The sequence below is a fragment of the Tupaia chinensis genome, unplaced genomic scaffold (genome assembly GCF_000334495.1).
Source record: "Tupaia chinensis unplaced genomic scaffold, TupChi_1.0 Scaffold141490_1, whole genome shotgun sequence".
Taxonomy (NCBI): Eukaryota; Metazoa; Chordata; class Mammalia; order Scandentia; family Tupaiidae; genus Tupaia; species Tupaia belangeri.
In genome coordinates this window covers 735,544-755,404 of record NW_006201352.1, presented here as the reverse complement: position 1 = coordinate 755,404, position 19,861 = coordinate 735,544, and the positions used below count along the sequence as shown (strand labels likewise).

Genomic DNA, 19,861 nt, shown 5'->3' with positions numbered 1-19,861 from the left:
CCTGTAGCCTGTAAGATCGTTCAGAGACTCTTGTCTGCATCACATAGAACTCTACATGTAGGCTTCAGGCCTTGGTTTTGCCCTGTGGGTCATGGGATGTCATCGAAGGCATTAGAAAGAGAATGATGTGATCATATTTGCCTTTCGGAATGGTCACTGCCTGCAGGGTGGGACCTGGGTTGAGAGGAGCAAGATGTGAGTCCAGGAGACCAGTAAGGTCAAATGGACTTGGGAGAATGCCTAAGGTTTCGGGAAGGTGATCCGAATTTTACAAAATGTTGAAAAGAATACCCAGAAGATAGAGAATGGAGCACAGCAGAGTGCCCAGCAAAGCACAGGAGCAGATCAGCACGCAGCGGGCACTTCTCTAGGGAAAGGAACCCACCTTGGGCCACCATGAGAACGTCTTTCCTATGTTTCTTACTGTGCCTCTGATTTTCATGACGATTCTATGTAATACACAGTATCACTACCTCCACTCTACAGATGAGAAAATCAATATGCATTTCCTTACATATCTGGGTTTGAGGATAAGATTTGCAGTCTAATGGAAAAATACAAACATAATGTCAGGATTTCAGCCAGAAGAGAATGCAGCTGCCCGAAATGTGGTGGTGGGTTTGGCTTTCGCTGGACAGGAGGTTACTCTGTGGCTACAGTAGAGGGTCTTGTCTTCCTGGACATCACATGGGCACCTGTAGAGGAATGGCTGCCGCAGGAGGGACAGGGTGTTCAGCCCAGAAGAGAAGAGCATTGGAGCCTACAGCATAGGAAATGCTTCAGCCTTGCGCTTGGCAGGTCCTGGTCCTCCTCTGGCTTTCAGCAAGCAAGAGTCACTTCTCCTGGGAAGCCTTTTCTGATAACTTCAGCCCAGGTGCAGCTAGTTCCCTGGCATGCTCTCGCAGTACCCTGCTCACATTCTTTCTGACACTAACCAAGCAGGAGGTGTATTATTCAGTTATCGCTGGGCTAATTAGACTGAGCTCCTGAAGACAGAAGTGCTCACCATTGGATCCCGAGCTCCTGGCATAGTGCCTAACATAAAGTAAATGCCCACGTCGGCTGAGTAACTGAATGGATGGATGGATGAATACTTGAATGATTCCAGAAGCTCCAGGGAAGAGAATGATAGCTCTGGGAGGCTGACTGCAGTCCATTGTAAAAAAGAACATTCTAACACAAGCACCAGTTGGCATCAGAGGGTGCTCTTGGAGAGAGGAGAGGCTCCTGGGTGTGTTCAAGTGGAGGCCAGAAGGCCACCAGTCCCGATGTATTGGGAAGTACCCCTGCGTGGGATGGAAATGTAGACTAACTTGTGTGGGAACTTAAACTTCTAAGAGTCTGTGGTTCAAGATTCTAGACTACTAAGAGGGACTGCATGCCTTCCTACTGCCAGCACTGCTTGAATACCTGAGGCAGGTTTTGGATTATTCTTAAGTAATATGGCTGGCAACTTTCTAGTTGGTTTTAATTCATAAAGTTTTATCTCTGTGTATGGGGGTGGGGACCAAGTGATGAAATGATAATGATGAAAATAAAACCCCATTACAGAGATTTCTAGGTGTAAGAACTGTTCTAGGTGATTTCTACGTAATGACTCTTTCAATCTCCTCAGCACCCCACGAGACATTATTATAGCAGCATGTGTTTTCCAGATGAGAAAATCAAGGCATGGCTGAGTTAAGTAACTGCTCAAAGTCAGCCACTAGGCAGTGGTGGAAGCAGGCTTTGGGGCTGGCAGCCAGCCTCCATCACTGTACATTCTGCTGTCTTTCAGAGTAAGGTCAATTTTTGTCAACATTTCATGGACATTCCAAGTGAGGTACTCTCTTTTTTGAGGTAGGCAAAATTATACAAACACACACACACACACACACACACACACACACACACACACACAGAGATATGTCTGAGATCTTCAAAAAGTTCATGGAAAATGTATATTATGAAAAAAATTATGCATAGATTTCAAAATATTTTTGATACCAAAACAAACTTGTACTTTAATTTTATTTTCCAATAACTTTAATTTTTTTTTTTTTTAGGTTTTTGCCATAGGATGTGCATGTTCACCAGAGAGGAGAGAGATAGAAAGATACACAGAGAGGGATAGTGAGAAATCATCATACCCTGTGGGAGTGGCCACGTAGCATTCCCTTCTCCTCCAATCTTGGGCATCCATGTACACGTGCCTGGCGTGACTTTCAAGCCCCTGGGTCTGGGACTGAAATGTGGTGGGCCATGTAGAAATCCAGGTGCCTTAGCCACCATGCCACCTGCTGGCTCCTTCCAAGAACTTTTTGAAGTCCCCTGGCTTATCTCGTCCTTTTCCTATTCTGCATGTTTGCCTTTTTTAAGCATTTGAAAATTTTGTTGTGCTTTTCTATTTCATTAATGGCTATCTTTGCTTCCCTCTTGCTCATAATCAGAAGCACATTACCGTTTCTATCTGAAAACGAAATGCCAGACTTTTCTCCCAGAAGGCGCGTTGCTTCCCTTCCAGCAGGCTCTGTTCTCCCACTTCCTTGCTACTCAGTGAGATCTGTAGAGCATATTTGTTTTCCCATCTTTTTCTCATGAGACTTTTGGAAAAGCTTCTTCTCTGCTTCTCACCCAGTCCTTCTCCAACTTACAGGTTGTATAGAAGTACTTAATATTCATCAGAATTTCCCCTCAAAATGTTTATTCTTTGACAACTTTTTGTAGAGCATGCAAATTACACATTCTCAGGCAGTTTATCTATCTATTTGGATTTAGCTTCTTTTACCTTTTCCCTGCTATTATTCTGTTTATCTATGTACTATTCATCTATTCATCTGTCCATCCACAATTCTCTTACCTGTCCCTCCAATTTTTTTTTTTTTTTGAGAGGTTTTCGCTATAGGGCGCATGCGCTCACCAGAAAGACAGAGAGAGACAGAGAGAGAGAAAGCGAGAAATCACCCCCCAGGGGGGATGGCCATGCCACAATCCCTTCTCCTTCATTCTCCTCCCGGGATCTTGGGCACGCACATACACGCACCTGGCGTGAGTTTAAGCCACCGGGTCCAGGACTTGAACCGTGGTCGACTACGTGGGAGTCCAGCGATGTAGCCATTACGCTAACTGCTGGTCCCCACTGCCCCTACAATTTTTTGCCATATTTCCTTTCCTTTTTGACTTCCTCTGTGTTGAGGACTCTCTTCCATTTCACTTGTTGCTTGGTTTAAGCCCTTCATTAGAAGAGTTATGTGGATGACATTTGTCTCTTACCCTCTGTTCTCTGTTGAGTGTCACCCTTCAGAGTCCTCTTTTAACCACCTACCTTTAACCTCAATCCTTTTCGCTGCATTACTTTTCTTCACGCACTAGTATTTCCTGACATTCTTTATCTGATTATTATCTGTTTGTTTATTTTCTGTCTTTCTCACTACAATGTTAAATTCCCTAAGAACAGGAATTTTATTTTATTCCCTCTTATATCCCCAGTTCCTGACCCATAGTTGGTGCTCAATAAACAATTGATGAATTAATTATTATTATTATTATTTTTGCATATCTTCAAGTAGCTTTCTGTCTTTTGCACTGATAAATGGGTGACTCCTTGGTTGGCCGTGAGGTTTCTGAGTTGCAGTCCTTTCTTTGAAATAGATTCCTCCACATTCTTCCAGTTTCTCAGGCAGCAGGTGAAAAGTCTGCTGCCAGTTCCTCCCTCTGTAGTTTGTGCACACCCCAATTTATGCAATATTATACTTGAATATTTTTCTTTCTCTTGCAATCTTGTTTCACTGTGCTCCTGGTACAATGTCTCACACATAGCAGGAGTCCCCCAAATATTTGTTGTATAAATAAATGTGCAAATGAATCCATGGATGGAAGAGAGGACTTCCAGAGTGTGAAAAGCTATATGAAGTATTCACCACCGAACCCTCGAAATGTCAACTATGGGGATGTTCTAGACCAGTAGTTTTCATAGTGGGGTCTCAGAACATCAGCATCAGCCCATCTGGAACTTGTTAGACATGTACATTTCAGGGCTCCACCCTAGACCTACTGAATCTGAAAGTCTGGGGGTGGAACCCAGCCAGTTATGTTTTAACAAGCCTTTCAGGTGATTCTGATGCATGCCCGAGTTTGAGAACCAGTGCTGTAGATCATCCTCAGTCTATTTATGGTTATTTTGAGACTCAGAGCAAAGAAAGTGACTTGTAGGAACTCATTCGTTCCATCAGTGGCACAGCCAGGATGAAAGTCAGGTAGCTCTGGGCTTGTGCTCTCGCCACCCACCCAGCCAGACTACCTTGCCTAATCTTGCTGTTTCTTTTTGTAATCAAAACGAACTATGCATTTGTCAAACAATTTCAAAGCCTCGGGATTGAATCTCCACTCTTACAGAGTTTCTGATTTCACTGGAGTTTTTCCAGGACTAAAAAAAAATAAATGTGACTTAGAGTTGTTTCTATAAGGCTTGAGCAATGGAAACAAGCCAGGAGATTGCATTACTTTTTGCTAGAGGCTTCTCAGGCTGAGGATGAAACATTATAGCTCATTGTGAAAACTCATGCCCTTCTCTCGGCTTGGTGTCTTAGAGCACGTCACACACGGTCCAGTTTCCTCCTGTTCGTGGGAGAGAATGTGTGAATGGCAGTCAGTGTTGGCCCCAAAGAGAAATGTTTTCTTTAGCAGAATACTTGAGACTGGGTAATTATAAAGAATAGAGGTTTATTTAGCTCACAGTTTTGGAGGCTGGGAAGTCCAATATCAAGGTGCCAGCATCTAGTTAGGGCCTTCTTGCTGCATTTTGACATGGCGGGAGGCATCACATGGTGATGTCAGCTCATGAAGTCTCTCATAAAGCACAAGTCCCATCATAGGGCCTCGCTCTGATGGCATTCTCTAATCCTCTCTATCTCCCAAAGGTCTACCTCTTAATACTGGTGTAATGGGGAATTAAGTTTCAAGGTGAGTTTAGAAAGAAACACATTCAAACCATAGCACCAAAGCCCTGTGATCACTGTTTTTCTAATTTCTTCATTTGTCACATGTGTTTTTTAAATGTATTTTGCATATTCCTTTCTAGTCTTGTTTCTTATATGTACACTTTTTGTTTTTATTTTTGATAAAAGCCATGCTGATTAGACCATCAAATGCTGCTCCCTTTCTTCATTTAAGCTAACAGAGGTCATTGTTAGCTTAGGTCACTATGATAGACCCTTTATCCACCATTTTTTAAAAATAAACTTTCCATTTTAGAAAAGTTTTAGATTTACAGAAAATGTGTAAATATACTACAGAGTTTTTGTATAACTATATACCTTGAATCCTTATTCTTAAAAGAGCAGGATTTTTAGGATTAGAGAACTGAAAATTTTAAGTAGAACTTAGATACTCGTAGGTTTATTTCTTTCTTTTTTTTTTTTTTTGGAGAAGTTTTTGCTATAGGGCACGTGCGCTCGCTAGAAAGACAGAGAGAGACAGAGAGATAGAAAGCTAGAAAGCTAGAAATCACCTTCCAGGGGGGATGGCCCCACTGCAATCCCTTCTCCTCCATTCTCCTCTGAGATCTTGGGCATGCATGCACACGCATCCAGCGTGAGTTTAAACCACCAGGTCTGGGACTCGAACCATGGTCGGCTACATGGGAGTCCAGCAACATAGTCATTATGCCAACTGGTGGTCCCACTCTTAGATTGATTTCTAAAGGTCTTTTGCTGATTGAACCAAACATTGCTGAAGGTACTCATTTGTCAGACCCCAGGACATGCATGGAATGGACATAGCGATGAATAAAGCACAATACCTGTCTTCTAGTTTCAGCTTATCAGCCTAATAGGGTTTATTAATGTATTTTTTTATTTTTAATTGTGGTAACATATACATAAAGTTAAACATACTGACTTAACCATTGTTAAGTTTATAGTTCAGCGTTAACTTTGCCAACTAATCTCTTTCATTTTGTCTTGCAAAATTGAAACTCTATCTCCATTGAACACTAACTCCCCATTTCCCCACTTTTCTGGCCCCTGGAAACCGCAACTCTACTTTTTGCTTCTGTGAATTTGACAACTCTAGCTACCTCATATTAGTGGAATCGCATTGTCCTTTTGTGACTGGTTTATTTTATTTAGCATAATGTTCTCAAGGTTCATCCATGTTATTGTGTGTGTCAGAATTTTCTTCCTTTTTGAAGCTGAATAATATTGTATTGTGTGTATGTATTTATATGTATTGCATCCTGCTGCCTCTGCCTCCGGAGTCATTGGGATTACAGGTGCACACCTCCTCACTTTGCCTTTTGGTTAGGCTGGGAATTGAATCTAGGCCTTCCACGTGGTCTCAACCTATAAAGCACAGTATCTTGGCAGCACTTGCCACCACAGCTGAGCCCCTTGGCCCATACTTTAATTGTTTTTTTTTAAAAAATTATTCGATTTAACTTTATTTATTTTTATTTATTTTAATTTGACCAGAGAGGAAGGGAGGGAGGGAGGGAGGGGGGAGGGAGGGAGAAGCAGAGAGAGAGAGAGAGAGAGAGAGAGAGAGAAGGTAAGAAAGCAAGCTGTCAGGTCTGGGACTTGAACCATGGTTAGCCATGTGGGAGTCCAGCGCCCTTAACTACCAAGCCACCTCCCGGCTCCCAGTTGATTTTTATTTTTAAAGTTTATTTCTTCCATGAGAGAGATAGACAGGAAGAAGGCAAGAGACAAAGAGACAGGCACCCCCAGTGAAGTCTTCACATTGCGATCCACCCCCAGTCTCAGTTGACATGGATCACTGTCGTGGACATACCCAACATATGGAGGGAGGTCATGGGAAACAAACCTAGGTTCTTTCCTATGTGGGCCCAGTTGTATTGCACTGTGCCACCACCTAGTCCCTGTAGGAATTCTTTAAATATTGTGGATATTAATGACTCATCAGACATACAATCTGCAAATACATTCTCCCATTCTGTGGGCTGTCTTTTCACTCTGTTGATAGTATCCTGTGATGAACAAAATTTTTTGACGTAGTTCAATTTATCAATTTTTACTTCTGTTATTTGTGCTGTAGGTGTCATAGCCAAGAAATTGTTGCCACATCCAATGTCATGAAGACTTCCCGCTAATTCTTTCAAAATTTTTATACATTTAGCTTTCATCATTCATTTTGAGTTACTTTTTATGTATGGGGTAAGGTAAGGATCCACTTTCATTCTTTTGTGTGTAGATATCCAATTTTTCCTACACTATTTGTTAAAAAAAAAACACACAAAAACCCTGTCCTTTCTCCATTAAATGGTCTTGGCACCCTTTCCCAAAACAATTTAACCATATATGTGAACTTATTTTGAAATAACATCAGTGCATAGTAACGCGCATCTGTAATGTGTGTGTGTGTGTGTCTCCTCCCCTGACCCCATTTAGGTAGTATCACATTGTTTGCAGTCATTACCATCATCCTTGGATTCCTTAAAGTTGGATACTTCGTTGGATTTTCAGAATGTTTATCAGCCACTGAAGGAGTTTTCCCTGTCACACATGCAGTACACACTCTGTTACAGGTAAACCACTGATATTTTTCTATTCTATTCTGTGTGTGTTCCTCTGAAGCATATCCTAAAGTGTATTAAAAAAAAAAACCCTGTAACAGCCAGACATCTAGCACATGGGGGCAATGTAGGCTGCTGTTGACTTGCTCTGTAAATGCCAAGTGAAATTGCTCTCATTTCTTTTTTTTTTTTTTTTTGAGAGGTTTTCGCTGTAGGGTGCGTGCGCTCGCCAGACAGACAGAGAGAGACATAGAGACAGAAAGCGAGAAATCACCCCCCAGGGGGGATGGTCACGCCACTATCCCTTCTCCTCCATTGTCCTCCTGGGATCTTGGGCACGCACGCACACACGCCCGGCGTGAGTTTTAAGCCACCGGGTTCAGGACGCGAACCGCGGTCGACTACGTGAGAGTCCAGAGACATAGCCATTACGCTAACTGCTGGTTCCCAAATTGCGCCCATTTCTGAGGCTTGGTTCTTCAGTTGCTTCCACTGTAAAATGGGACTCTGTATCCCATTGGCTGTTTTTGCAGAGGTCCTATGAGACAGTTTATAGCCATGAGCAGTCAGTCAGGGGTCATATTCTGTTAAAAAGAGTTTATTAGAAAAGGCTTGAGGGGATTTAAAAAAATATATAACATTCTTACTAAGGCATAATCTGTACAATTCACCCATTTCAAATGTACAAATCAATGGTTTAGTCTATTCATAGCGTTTTGCAATTATCACCGCAATCAATTTTAGAACATTGTTGTCACCCCCAAAAGAACTCTGCGCTGTTACAATCACTCCTCTGGGTCATTAAAACTCTTGTTTGTTTGCTGACTTGTTGATTCAAATCTCTTAGGAAGTATAAGGTTCTTTTCCCCAACATTGGTGAATTTGGTATAGTTACCAAGTAAGGATTTTATAGGTATAATTTAAATACATAGCTTAGGGTCAGAAAAAAGTCTCATAGTTGGAAAAAAATCTTAGATGGGCCTTCAGTGTAGCATCCTTGGAAGAAATCCCTTGTAATGGCTACCAGAGTTAGAATCTCCATTACTTTAGTAATATAAAGTAACAATATTTCTGTAGCACTTTAGAGTATGCAGAATATTTTTCATTAATCAAATTGAGTAGTCCTTTCAACATTCAAAAACAGGTATTGGATTGTGATGTTCAGTTTTTCTTTTCTTTTTTTTTTTAAATTGAAAGGACATTCATCAGAGAGAGACAGAGAGAGACAAGGAGAGGGAGAAAACATCCCCCAGTGGGTCCTGTTGCAATCTTTTTCTATTTCTCCATCTCTTCAGTATTTTGGGCATGAACATACATATGTCCAACATGTTTTTCAGTTTTCCATGTCTGTATTCAAACTGCAGTGTCGGCCATGTGGGATCTAGCTCCCTAACTACTAGGCCATGGGGCCAGCCCTCTTATTTTTATTGTATATAATTAAGATGTACAGTATGATGATTTGGTGTGCATACATATAATGAAATGATTACTACAGTCAAGCAAATCAACATTTGTCATCTCATATAGTTACTTTTCTTTTCTTTTTTTTTTTTTTTGTGGTAAGAGCACCTGTTGCTAATAAATTTCCAACATATAATACTGTCGAGGCCTGCTCAGTAAGATGTTTACCTGAAGGGGAACAGTGGTGGATTGGAAAGAAAACACATAAACACCCAAATAGAGAAAAGAGGGCATTGGGTGGTCCAGGCATCTCTGACAGAGATAGCCACGGCCCTGAGCCATTCCCAGATTTATTCTTTTTTTAGGACAAAAGGGAGTGGATACAGGATGTGAAGCCGGATGCCTTATGTAAGCAGGAGCTGTGGAACATCCTGTGTCTTGCGGTTCTAACCTCTTTTTGCCTCCTCTGGCCCACTCTGGCAGATACATAGCTTCTCTATCTCCACTGGTCTTGCAGCATGGGCACAAATCATGGGAAACTGTGCCTTTGCTCATCCTTAAAGGCTACTATTGTTCTGCCCAGATCCAGCCGCTCCCTACACAATGCAATATTTTAACTAGTCTTCATGCTGTACATTAGATCTCTGTTCATCCTCTCTAACTGCAAGTTTGTACACTTTCACTACCTTCTCCACTCCCCTCAACTACTGTTCTCCTGTCTTTTTTTTAAGCTTTTCTTTTCTTTAATAATTTCTTATTTATGTTTATTTGTTGTATATATTTATGAGGTAAAAATGGTACTTTGAAGCATGCATGTAATACATATTAACCTAATCAACAATGTTACCATATTCGACATCTTCAACCAAAAACATTACATTATGTTGCGCACCTATGATTTTCATTTTACTAGTATACATGTGTGTATATATATATACATGTATATATGAATGACAATGCCTTTTTTTGCTCGATTGTGTTAGACATCCATGACCTATTTACCTTGTTTACATACATTCTTGTGTCTGTTAAACATTTTGTCCCAAGCCTGTCTTCTCCCCAACTCGTATGCCCCATGCAATCTTTGGTATCTATAGTTGCCCTCTGTACTTCTATGTCATCTTTTAATTTTTCAATTTCTGCCATAGAGTACAAACATTTGGTATATGTTAAGCAGGGAATACTGTGTTTGTTTTTCATAGTCTCGCTTATTTTACTTAGCATTAACTCTTCTAGATTTGTCCACTTCATATCAGATGACAGAATCTTTTTTTCTTCTTGGTTGAGTAGTACTCCATTTTTATAGTGCCACATTTTCTTAATTTAGTCATAATTTGTTGGGCATTTAGGCTGATTCCATGCCTTAGCTATTGTGAATAATGCTGAAATAAACATAGATGTGTAATGTCTCTCTGATAGACTGATTTTTCTGTTTTTTGGTAATTATGCAGGAGTGGGATTACTAGGTCATATTATAGTTCTATTTCTGAATTTTTGAGAAACCTCTATATTACTTTCCATAGTGGCTGTACTAGTTTATACACCCATTAACAGTGCATAAAAGTTCCCTTTCATCCACAACCTCATCAGCACTTGTTCTTTCTTTCTTTCTTTTTTCCTTTTCTTTGTTTCTTCCTTCCTTCCTTCCTTCCTTCCTTCCTTCCTTCCTTCCTTCCTTCCTTCCTTCCTTCTTTCCTTCCTTCCTTTCTTTTTCTTTTTTCTTTTTCTTTGGGGGGGATCATAGCCATTCTGTCTGGGGTTAGGTGGTATCTCATTGTGGTTTTGGTGTGAATTTCACTCATGATAAGGGATGTTGAGCTTTTTCTTTTTCTTTTTAACCATTCAACCATTCATATGTCTTCCAGTGGGAGTTGTCTGTTCAGATTGATTATCTATTTTTAAATTGGATTATTAGGGGACCAACAGTTGGTGTAATGGCTATGCTGCTGGACTCCCATGTGGTTGACCATGGTTCGAGTCCCAGACCCAGTGGCTTAAACTCACACTGGGTGCATGTGTGTGCGTGCCCAAGATCCTGAGAGGAGAATGGAAGAGAAGGGATTGCAGTGTATTCATCCCTCCCGGTGATGATTTCTTGCTTTCTGTCTCTCTGTGTCTTTCTGTCTTTCTGGTGAGCACACGTGCCCTATAGAAATAAACCTCTCCCCCCCAAAAAAAAATTGGATTATTAGTTTTTTTTTGTGGGTCAGCTTCTTGAGTTCCCCATATATTCTGTTTATCAATCCCTTATCTGAAGTAGTTTGAAAATATTTTCTCCCATTCTGTGAGTTGTTTCTTTATCCTATTTATTGCTTTCTTTGCAGTGCAGAAGCTTTTCAACTTGCTGTAATCCTACTTGTCTATCTTTGGACTTGTTGCCTGTGCTTTAGGGATCATATTTAAGAAACTTTGCCTACTCCAGTGTTTCCAAGTGTTTCCCTGTGTTTTCCATAGTACATTTTATAGTTTGAGGCTTTACATTTAAATCTTTAATCCATTTTGAGTTTATATATGTTAATGATGAGAGATAGGGGACTAGATTTATTTTTCTTCAGGTAATGATCTAGTTTTCCCAGCACCATTTATTGAAAAGATGTTTTTTCTTCACTGAATTGTTTTGTGCCCTTGATCAAAAATCAGTTGGCCGTATGTTTTTGGGTTTATTTCTGGAGTCTCTATTCTGTTCTATGTGCCTGTTTGTATGCCAGTACCATAATTTTTTTTTTTTTTTAAGGAGAGAGTTGGGCTATAGGGCATATGCACTTGCCAGAAGACAGAAAGACAGAAAGTGAGAAATCACCCCCCTGGGGGTGGGGGATGGCCATACCACAATCCCTTCTCTTCCATTCTCCTCTTGGGGTTTTAGGCACACACATACATGTGCCTGGCCTGAGTTTTAAGCTGCCAGGTCTGGGACTCAAACTGCGGTCGACTGTGTGGGAGTCCAGCGACATAGCTATTACACCATCTGCTGGTCCCACCATGCTGTTTCAATTATTACAGCTTTGTGATATATTTTGAAGTTGAGTAATGAGATGCTTCCAACTTTATTTATTTATTTGTTTGTATTTGCAGTATGGGGTATTTTATAATTCCAAATCAATTTTATAATTTTTTTCTATTTCTATGAAGAATGTTGTTAGTGATTTGATAGGAATTGCATTGGACTTATAAATTAATTTGGGTAGCATCTTCTTTCTGCTTTTACATATTCAGTTTATATTTCATATATAAATGAGATCACATGGTATTTGTCTTTCTGTGTCTGACTTATTTCATTTAGTATAATGTCCTCTAGGTTCATCCATGTTTTTGCAAATGACAGGACCTATCCTCATTTTTTGAGGGTCTCAGGAAGAAGTAGGAGCTCAGAGTAGACTTGTCCAAAGTCACAGTTGAAACACAATGATTCTTTTCCTTCACTTAATTCAACCTCAAAGATCATGCACTTGTTCAAGTGATAGTGTCACTGCTCAAATTATTTCTGAATTCCTAGTTTGAGAATGTCTTTCAGAAACAATTTTCCACCTCTGGAAAGTCAATGATGCCATTTAATAAACTCTGCCTTTTATCCAGACTCATCTCTAGTTTGTGTGCTCAGTTGACTTACTAAACAGTCCTGGATAACCATAAGATGCTTGTCAAGTTTGGGCTGGCCCTGTGGACTAGTGGTTAAGGGAGCTGGATTCCACATGCCAACCATGTGATTTGAATCCTGGCCCTGGTGGCTTGAAAAACATAGGGGCATGTGCATGCATGCCCCAAATCCTGACAGGATGGAGAAATGCAGAAGAGATTGCAGCGTGATCACACCTCATGGGGGAGGGGGATGCTTTCTTCCTCTCCCTCTCTTTCTCCCTCTTGTGAGAGCACACACCTTTGGCAACAAACAAAATAATGTTTATTTTCTCTTTCTTTAGGTTTTTGCCATAGGACTTGTGTGCTCACTAGAGAGAGGGAAAGTGAGAAATCACCCCCCAGGAGGGACGGCCATGCCATAATCCCTTCTCCATTCTCCTCTTGGGATTTTGGGTATGCACATACATGCACTTGGTGTGATTTTCAAGCTGCTGGATCTGGGACTCAAACTGCAGTTGGTCATGTAGGAGTCCAGCACTTTAATCACCATGCCACCTGCTGGTCCCCAAAAAGAATGTATCTTAAGTGAGATCATTAGAGTTGGCCCTAATCTGATATGACTGGTATTCTTGTATGAGGAGATTAGGATACAGACACATACACGCAGAAGGGGATGTGAAGACCTAGAGGAGAACGGTCAGCTTCCTGCCTAAGGCCTTGGGTAAAACTAGCCCCGATACCTTGATTTTGGACTTCTAGTGTTCAAGACTCTGGGAAGATAAATTTCTGTTATTTGAACCACCCGGTCTCTGGTACTTTGTTGCAACAGCCCTAGCAGATCAATACAAAAGTTAACTGTTTATTCTGAGGAGGACAAATTCCACGATAACGTTATAGTGATACCAGTGACGGTATGGGAAGTCTTAGTGAGACCAGAAAGATCTGCATTCATTTGTTCATTCTTTCCATTTTTTTTCCTGTTTAGATAGCTTTAATTCATTAATTACCAACATATACTTGTACATATTTGTGGGGATGCAATGAGTTTTTTCAGTACAAGGATACAGAGTTTATTGATTAAATAATGGCAATTGGCGTTAATCCATCATCTCAATCTTTTGTCTTACTCTATGGTGGGAACATTCTAAATCCCCTCCCCTTTTTTAGCTTTTATCATAGGTCATGTGCACTAGCCAGAGAAAGAGAGAGAGAGTGAGAAATCACCCCCTGGGTGGGATGGTCATGCTGCAGTCCCTTTTCTTCCTCTCTCCTCTTGGAATTTTGGGTATGTATACACACACACACCCAGGATGATTCTCAAGCTGCCAGATCCAGGACTCGAACCACAAAGCTGGTCACATGAGATCCAGCAACTTAACCTCTATGCCACTTGCTGGACCCAAATTCCTTTTTTTAAAACAATTTTTTTCTTTCCCTTATTTGTGAAAAAGTGCATGCACACACATGTGATAGTGAGAGAGAAAAAGAGGAGCACCCTTCACCGAAGTCTGATCATGTATGATCCCCTTCCTCCATGGGATCCTAGGCACTTGCACATGTTCCTGGAGTTTTTTTGTTGTTGTTGTTGTTGTTGTTGAGGTTTTTTGCTATAGGGCACGTGCACTCGCCAGACAGAGAGAGAGAGAGAGACAGAAAGCAAGAAATCACCCCCCAGGGGGGATGGTCAGGTCACAATCCCTTCTTCTCCAGTCTCCCCTTGGGATCTTGGGCACACACGCACACACGCCTGGCATGAGTTTTAAGCCACCGGGTCCGGGACGTGAGCCGCTGTCGACTACATGGGAATCCAGCAACATAGCCATTACACTAACTGCTGGTCCCATGTTCCTGGAGTTTTTCAGGCTGACCAGATTAGGGATTTGAGCTGGGGTTTGCACGTAGGATCTGACTTCTCTTGAGTAGCACCTTACTGCTTTGCCGTGGAGCTAGCCCCAATTCCTCTCTTTTAATTACTCTAGTTAACTATATTCTGCCCACTGTAGTGGGTAACACTAGAAATGATCCCTCTTTTCTACCTTTAATTCCCATGAATCAAACTTTTCAACTTCCCCTTCCCCATTCTTTCCAGCCTCTGGTAGTCATTCTTCGTCTCTCTGCTTCTGTGATTGTACCCCGCCTCGTCACGCCCCCACCCCCATTTCCACATGAGGGAATATATGTGGTATTTCTCTTTCTGTGCCTGGCTTTTTTCACGTAACAGTATCCTCCAGGTTCATGCGCTTGATCTCAGATGACGGGACCATGTCCTCTTACTGGCTGAGCAGTATTCCACTGTGTCACTGTGTAGACATTCTCTTCACCCACTCATCTGGTGATGGACGCTGGTCGAGTCCATACCATGGCTATGGTGAGTATTGCTGCAGTAAACACTGGAGTGCACACGTCTTTAGGACTTACTCGTCAGCCCATTTTTAAGCACTAGGAAAACCGTTCTTGGGACTACGAGCACAGGGTGAAAAGCCATGGTTTGTGCCCTGCGGAAATGCCTGTCAGATGGGAGCCATTCACAGGAACACTGGCAACACCAGGTTTGGTGCTTTGACCAGCATTGCCCGAAATGATGACGGAGCATGAAGGAAGGCATTTTGCCAGCTTGGGGTGTGGTGATTTCTGCCAGGGAAATATTCCAGAGCTAGCTGTGAAAGAGGGAGGGGTAGGGATGGACAGTCAGAGGTCCCTGGAAGAGGACATCTTTGGGATGTGAGGTCTTTCCACATGACAGGGTAGAGGGAGAAAGGGTTGGCTGTGAGGAGAGCTGAGACTGGGACAGTGGGCATGGGCTGGAGCCATGGTTTGGTGGGAGACTTGTAAGGTTGGACTCTGGCCAGACGTTGAACTCTGACCAGCAGTGTGACCGCAAGCAAATTACTTACCCTCTCTGGGCCTCATGAATGTCATCTGTGAAATGAGGACAACCCCAGCACCTGCTTCATGTGCTTGTGGTGAGGGCTGAAAGCACTGGTGCATGGAAAGCGCTTTACGCAGGCTGAGGTATGCAGTGAGTTGACTGCCACTCAGGAGCTTGGGCTTCATCTTAAGAGCAATGGGGGACCAGCAGTTAGTGTAATGGCTATGTCGCTGGACTCCCATGTAGTCAACCGTGGTTCGCGTCCCAGACCCAGTGGCTTAAAACTCACGCCGGGCACGTGTGCGTGCGTGCCCAAGATCCCGAGAGGAGAATGGAGGAGAAGGGATTGCAGCGGGGCCATCCTCCCTTGGGGGGGGGGGGGATTTCTTGCTTTCTGTCTCTCCGTCTCTGTCCGTCTGTTTGGAGAGCGCACGCGCCCTATAGTCAAAACCCCTCCAAAAAAAAAAAAAAAGAGCAATGGGCAGCCATTGAAGGCTTCAGGCAGAGGAATGATCTGAATAGGTGTGAGTTTTCAAAATATCGCTGTATTACTTGGTGGGTTAGAGATAGATTTTCCTAAGGCATTTTATCAGTCAATCAATTAATTATTCTACGCCTATTGGAAACTTACTGTGTTCTTTCGCAACATTAGATTACTGGAAATGGAAACATTATTTAAGAAAAACAGTGCTCCAGGTGCTTTGTAAAACATATTTATTTTTAAATGTAGTAATTACACATTAAATAAAGTTTACCATCTTAGACATTTTTTTTACTGTAGGGCATATGTGCTTACCAGTGGAAGAGGGAGAGCATGTGAGGAAAAGTGAGAAAGTATTCCCTCCACAGTCCTTTCTCTTCAGCTTTCCTCTTGGGATTTTGGGCACACATACACATAGCATGTTCTTCAAGCTGTTGTGTCCAGGACTCAAACTGCACAGTTGGCCATGTGAGATCCAGTCACCCGCATCACCACACCACCAGCTGGCTCCATCTTAGCCATTTTTTTTTTGGAGAGGTTTTTGCTATATGGCACGTGCGCTCACCAGAAAGACAGAGAGAGACAGAAAGAGATAGAAAGTGAGAAATCCCCCCCCCAGGGGGGGTGGCCACACCTCAATCCCTTCTTCTCCATTGTCCTCTCGGGATCTTGAACACACACGCACATGTGCCCAGCGTGAGTTTAAGCCACTGGGTCCGGGACTCGAACCGCGGTCAGCTACATGGGAGTTCAGTGACATAGCCATTACACTAACTGCTGGTTCCCATCTTAGCCATTTTAAGTGCACCAACAGTAATGTTAAGTACATTCACAGCATTGGACAATCCATCTCTACAACCTTTTCATTTTGCAAAATTGAAACTCTATTCATGAAACAACTCTCAATTTGCTACTTCCCTAGACCCTGGCAACCACTGTTCTCCTTTTGTCTCTCTGAGTTTGCATATTCCAGATACTTCGTATAAGTGGAATCATACACTAGTTGTTCTTTTGTGACTGGCTTATTTCAGTCAGCAGTGCGGTTCTCAAGATTCCTACATATCGTGGCACCTGTCCGTCTCCCTCCTTTACAAAGCTAATGCAGTTGCAATGTGTGACTAGACCACATGCTGGTCACCTGCTCATCCATTCACCGCCTCTTGCGCTGCGTCTACTTCTTGGCTATTGTGAATAATGCTGCAAATAGGTGAGCAAATGTATTTCCGAGATAATTTCAGTTCTTTTAAATATACAAACAGTGGTGATATTGCTGGACTATATGATATATATACATATACATATGTATATATATATTTTTCCCATGTACACTCACCAGAGACTCTTTGGATTTTGGGCAAGCATGCACACATGCCTGATGTGAATTTCAAGCCACTGGGTCTGGGACTTTAATCACAGTGGGCCTTGTGGAAGTTCAGTGCCTTCACCACTACGCCACCTGCTGCCCCCCCATAAGGTAATTTTTTAAAGAGCATGTATTTATAAACCACTAGTGTTTATACTAATATATGTAATCTTATACTAGTATATATTAATATATTACATATATTAGTATAATATAATTAAAAAAATGGTGAAGAGAATAAAATTGCTCCTGTAAGCTCTTCAGTGGAAGCTGGAACTTGCTGTCTTTATGTATTCCCTCCATTCCTCGTACATAAAGAGCACATTCCAGTTGAAGTTTTACAGAGTGTAGAATTTTCTACTCTGAATTCTTCACTTAAAAATCATAAACTTGATGGTAACGTGTATGATATCTTCAACTGGACTGATGCAAAGTGTGTTCATGTTGGGTAAATTCATTTTACAAGCTGTAGTGATGTACAGTAATCGAATGTATAAAATAAATTCAAATAAAAGAATCATAAACTTATTTGTGTTGCCATGTAGTCTTTATAAAGAGCATCAATTAAACAGCTGTCGAATTTAGAATTTTTTGGTGACTATTATTATACTTATTTCTTTATTGTTGGGCTAGATGTCACCTTGACCAAGGATTCACTGCTGTCTGTTTTTAAATTGGTGGGTGTTGTGCCAAAAACACTGAAACTATTTTCCTGAGCAAGATAATAAATCTTAGGTAAAACAATGTAGAAGATATGTTTAAGGGTATTTTATTTTGTACTGTCTTATTTTGTGCTTTTCTTTTTGGCTCTTTTTTTTGTTGTTGTTGTTTTCCTATCATGGGGCATGTGTGCTTGCTGGAGAGAAACAGACAGTGAGAGGGAAAGTGATAAATCGCCTCCCATGGCGGATGGCCGTGCCGCCCCCCCTTCTCTATTGTCAGTGAGAGGGAAAGTGATAAATCGCCTCCCAAGGAGGATGGCCTGGGATTTTGGACATGTGCGCACATGTGCCCCGTGTGATTTTCAAGGTGCAGGATCTGGGATTGAAACATTGGTTGGCCATGTGAGAGTCGAGCACCCATAACCACTATGCCACCTGCTGGCCCCTCTTTCTATAGCTCTTAATTGAAAAATTAAGACTCAATGAGACACATTTATAAAACGCCCATCAGTATTTGGCATGCAGTAGGTGCTCAATATGTGTTTATCTCTAAAATAAGGCCCAAAGTGTTTCAGAAGCTCCAAGAATGCCTAGTACACAGGAGGTGTTCGGCCAATGTCAATGGTTGAGTTGGCAGTGGAGAATATTTGCTAAGGTGGTATATGCTCCACGTGTTTTGTGTAGTTGACATGGATTATCTCTCTTAATTGCTCACAGTGTCCTCCAAGGTAAGATCTGTAATCATCCCTATTTCAAAGGTGGGAAAACAGTCAGCAAGGTTTCCTTATTCGCCCAAAGGCACTGGCTACTCAGGGAGGGAGTTAGGGTTTTCGCACAGGTCTGATGCCAATGTCTATGGCTTCCATCCCTTCCTTGGGTTGCTACTAGTGATTGTATAGCATATGCAATAGAACAGAATAAAAGACCGGCCCAACTCAATTCTGTTCTTCGTTAAAGCATGCAGCATTGGTTTTCTAGCCACTGTGCAGAGTATTTGTTCCATGGATATTTCTTGAAAACAAACAAACAAACAAACAAACGAAAAGCCTGATACATATGGTATAAGCAAATTAAGAAATTTCCCCGAGTGAAGAGCAACCATTGCCACACCCTGCCCCCAGCTTACATCCTCGATCAATCACAGGACTGAGCCACTTGCCTTTCTCGGGTGGGAGATCTTGGTGTCCTCAGTGCTCCCCCACTCCTTTTCTTGAAGTTTGATAGTTTCTCAAGTGTGCAAATACAATGACAATCCCACTGATGCATTTTTCTTTTCTTCTTTTATTTTCGTCTAGGTCTATTTTCTCTGGGGGCATGCAAAGGATATTATCCAGTCTTTCAAAACACTGGAAAGGTAATAATGATGGGTAATTCCTTTACATGTTGATTTGGTGCTCATTTAAATAAGCAGATCTCAACGCTGCCATCTTACTTGGGTTATACAATCCAAGACCAACTCTTCACTCAGTCCTGAAAAGCAAAGCTCTTCCTTGTGGCTGGGAGGGGAGGCCCTCTGCCTGCTCTCCCTTCCTGGGAATAGCTCTTGAAATAGGGTGATGTGGATTTGAATCGAGCCAGTGCTATCTCTCTTGAAATAGGGTGATGTGGATTTGAATCAAGACAGTGCTGTATTAGACACTTCTTTATGACCCTCGGGTTCTTTATGTAAACGAAGACAATTACATAGACTACCTCCGGGGCTGCATGGGGTAACTGACATAATGCAACAGCTCGTGCCTGACACTTAGAAAATGAATACTCAGTAAGAGTCTCTCTGTCCACCTTTCTGGAGGTAATTGGGAGGATCAAAGGAAAGAATCCGTGGAATAATAAAAAATGCAAGTATTATTGTCATGCAAGAAAGCACTATGTGTCCACATATAGGTGATCCAAGGGATTAGTATTGCTTTATTGTATCATCTAAGCCCTGAGTGAAGAACAGAAACTCCCTCAGGACCATCTAAAATGAGAAATGATAAAAAAATTGACTGATGTA

General features: G+C 41.8%; 1 protein-coding gene across 1 annotated transcript in view; it reads left to right on the top strand.

The window, feature by feature from the left end:
* OTOP1 (otopetrin 1) overlaps positions 1-19,861 on the top strand; it is a 45,615-nt gene that overhangs the window by 6,224 nt on the left and 19,530 nt on the right. Inside the window, exons 5-6 of the mRNA XM_006163197.1 lie at positions 7,386-7,522; positions 19,161-19,219. Coding sequence (XP_006163259.1) covers positions 7,386-7,522; positions 19,161-19,219 — 196 coding nt within the window. The remainder of the gene's footprint in view (positions 1-7,385; positions 7,523-19,160; positions 19,220-19,861) is intronic.